Below are 3,503 nucleotides of genomic sequence, written 5' to 3'. Positions count from 1 at the left end.
ATTTCCCGACAAAATAACTTCACAACTGTGCACTCAGTGAGAACATGCTTAATTTTCTCTCTATCCGCTCCAGAGAGATCACAAAACGCCGTCGGTTTAACATGGCGTTGGTACAGGACTTCTTTTGGCGCTGCCAGAAACTCATGAAGAACTCTCCACCAGAAAACTCTAACCTTTTGTGGCACATTGGGACTCCAAATTCTCTTCCATGAAGCATCATATCACCTAGCCCTGCGGTTTCATATGGTCAGCTGCTAGCTTCCTGTAAACCGATTTAACAGAATACTCTCCATGTCTCTCTAGCTCCCAAGCCCACCATTCCATGCCCATGCGACCTCACTGGTACACGGAGAATTGCCTCTGCATCAATTCGGATGAAGGTCTCTCGGATCAGTTCTTCATTCCAGTTTTCAGATTGTGTTGTGGAGAACTGCTGCCGTCTGGGCCCGGAAGTCGCTCACAAGATGGCACATGGGCCCAGACAGCAGCACCCTAAGGCAATGCCTAAAACAGACAACGGATGATGTCGGTTTTTCCTCAAGAACGGATGATGCCGGTGACCTAGAGACGTTGGACAAGAGTTAGACGGTGGTCAGAGGACACGCGTGATGGAGCCATAGGCTGGGGACACGCTCAAGCTCTCAGCATCGTGGAAATCATTCCGTGTTGAAGGGTAGCTAATTTGAGAATGTTTATTTTTTCTTTTCTGAGATTAATTAATGAATTAATTAAAAAAATCTAAAAAAACAAAGGTTTAGATTTCTTTGAGAACCTTTTAGTAAGCAAAGAGAGTACTGTAGCATTGCCCTCAATGTAGACCATGTAATTCAAAATTTCTTAAACTAAATTTCAAATTTTGAAAACTAAAAATGATTTTTTTTACTCTAGAAAAAGTTTCAAATCAAATACTTTTGAACTATAATGTTGTGGATCGCGTTGTGCTCTACAATTTTGGTACTAAGTTCATCTTTATCTGACTTAATATCAAAAAATTATGAATTAATTTTAATGTACGTATTCAAAGGCGACCACTTAAGAAGTGAAGAGCAACCACCTCTGTTAATCTATTTCTAGAGCCGGTACATTTAGGGCCTGTTTGGTAGGGCTTGTCACTGGCTCCGGCTCTAGCTCCTGCTCCTTTGTAGGAGCCCTAATAAACGTTTTGTAGGAGGAGCCATTTTTAATGAAAAAAACAGGAGCCAGATGACCCCTCTAAACGGCTCCGCCTCCTTTGGAGGACCCCTGCCAAACACCCCCTTAGAATGCTAGGTTTTTTTTAATAGCTGTTAATAATCAAGTTTAGAGGAGGACATCTTGATAAAATGGCCTCTGTTTTTAAGCGATCAACAGAGGCGGACGACCGCCTCTGTAAATAGACATGGTTGACCATTTGTAGCGGCGGATTCGAAAATTGTCCATCTTGGTTACTAGGCCGTTTGACTCAAAAAGAAAAGTGTCTCGCAGCAGTGTAATAATTCTGTAATAATTTAATATCAGTATGTTACAAACACAATATAGATTGGGCACTCAATAAGATAACATTATTGCTCCACAACGATGCATACTTCCTCCAAATTATTAAAAGCACGTACACGATAGGTGGGAAATCACATGAGTTTTGCTAGTTCTTGAAGGAAAGCTTGAGCATGCTCCTCCTTGACAAATGCCGAGCACACATTGGCCCCGCCTTCGCCTTGGCACGGCGGGCACACAATGCAGGCCGGAGACGACGGCGTGTTTCCTGCTGCATATGACGTCACTCTAGCCGCTTTCCCGCTACCAAAGTCGGCGTCCTCAAAGCCAAGATTTCGCCAAGATGTCACCAGCAACTCGTTGTACCGAAGTTGTGGACCAAATAACTGCTGCATCTGACCCTTATTGGCTTCCGTCAGGATGCTGATTTGATTCACAATGGATGTGTGAGGTATGTCCTCCTTGGCACGCTTGATCATCTTGACTAGGTCCAAGATATCTGCACTCGCCACGGTACCACTTGGTGCCATGAGAAACTGGCACGATGTGCAATTGCCGTAGTATCCTGGCTTGGCGCCCACATGCTTCCGCACATTGGCGCTAAACATCAGCACGGCTGGGGGTCTCTGAATTTGACATAATTGCACGGGTTCGGCACTGCCATAATACTGCACAGACAGCCTCAAACATGGTACATGGCTGGCAATCGAAGCGACTGCCAAATTCAGCTCTGATGAGGTTAATTGATCTCGAAGGGACAGTGATGTCAAGGTAGGCAAGGTGCGATGGAACAAGCGTCAGCATAACCTGCCGTAACGCATCGTCCATGGATGGAGGGAGACGTGGGACGTGAATCATCCAACCTAACTGGAATGATAGACGGTGAAGACAACCCACGGGCAAGCTCGCCAACGGCCTGCAAGAACTGAGCCATCCCAGCGCCGTCGGCGATAACGTGGTTCCAGGTAACCCCGAGAACAAATCCACCGCAGGAGAACTCTGTCACCTGCATCAGCAACAAAGGATCAGCGGGGCCACAGCCCTTTGCAGGGTAGTAGATGGCCAGCTCCTGCAGCAGCGCCCTTTCGCATGGTGAGTGGTCTAAGAATATGGCTTCCTTCAAGGCACAGTTGCTGCAAGATGCTGAGATGAATGCCACGCCCTCGCCGTTGCACAGAATGTGATCCTCCTCACCACCATCATCGATTCCTGCAACAATGCGACCAGCGAAAGGATTGTAGTGGACAAGTGTTTCAGACAACGCTCTCATTATGGTGTTGGCCGGTTCATGGATTGGATTTTCAAACACAAGCAACACTGTGACTGGTATTTTTCCGACAACCTTGTCAAAGGCCGAAAGTTTAATGGTGTCGCTCTTTGTAACCGGCCTTGATGGCCTGACAACTACTGGTGATGACTTCCTCACCACAGCACTCATTGTTTTGTGTGTAGTATGTATGTTGATGCTCTGATTCAAGCTGCATCTTGGCCCCGTAGCTTCCCTCGCATATATATAAACCTGTTGTGCTTTACCTGTGGACATTTAAAGTCAAACTTGTGACCCATCAGCACGCAGCAGCTCCATACATGGATTAAATATCTGTAATTTTATAATTTGCATGTGATGATGACAACTGGTTTTCCTCCAAGTGTAGTAAAGGAATAATCCCCTTCATTATCATACAATCGGAGGGCACACGCATGCTACTCGTCCTGTCCTGAATTATAAGGAATAAATGCAATTTCAGGACATATTATACGGTAATAAGACAAATGACGCATACAACCATCCCTCATTACCATATTTGGTTTGGTGATAGTAGACATTAAACGCTAGGTACGCATGTGAATGTTGCCTTTCAGAATATTTATTCGCCTAGAATCCATTATAATTTGGTACATATTTTGAACTCTTGATCCTTATATTTTAGAATGGAGGGGAGCACCTTGTGCGAACCACCTACTCAGCATTATTCTCTACGCGGATATCATTGTCTGATTTCATAAGGGCAGTACAAAACAAAAAAAAC

At 45.0% G+C, this 3,503-nt stretch overlaps 1 protein-coding gene across 1 annotated transcript; it reads right to left on the bottom strand.

Moving 5' to 3' along the window:
* Positions 1–1,607: 1,607 nt before the first annotated feature.
* On the bottom strand, positions 1,608–2,911 carry LOC136480458 (acyl transferase 15-like). The gene is given in 3 exon segments (XM_066477993.1): positions 1,608–2,094; positions 2,096–2,188; positions 2,337–2,911. Coding segments are annotated over 3 exon segments (1,155 nt in total).
* Between the last annotated feature and the right edge of the window lie 592 nt (positions 2,912–3,503).

The sequence above is a fragment of the Miscanthus floridulus genome, chromosome 9 (assembly GCF_019320115.1).
Source record: "Miscanthus floridulus cultivar M001 chromosome 9, ASM1932011v1, whole genome shotgun sequence".
Classification (NCBI taxonomy): domain Eukaryota; kingdom Viridiplantae; phylum Streptophyta; class Magnoliopsida; order Poales; family Poaceae; genus Miscanthus; species Miscanthus floridulus.
This window is presented reverse-complemented; position numbering and strand designations above follow the sequence as displayed.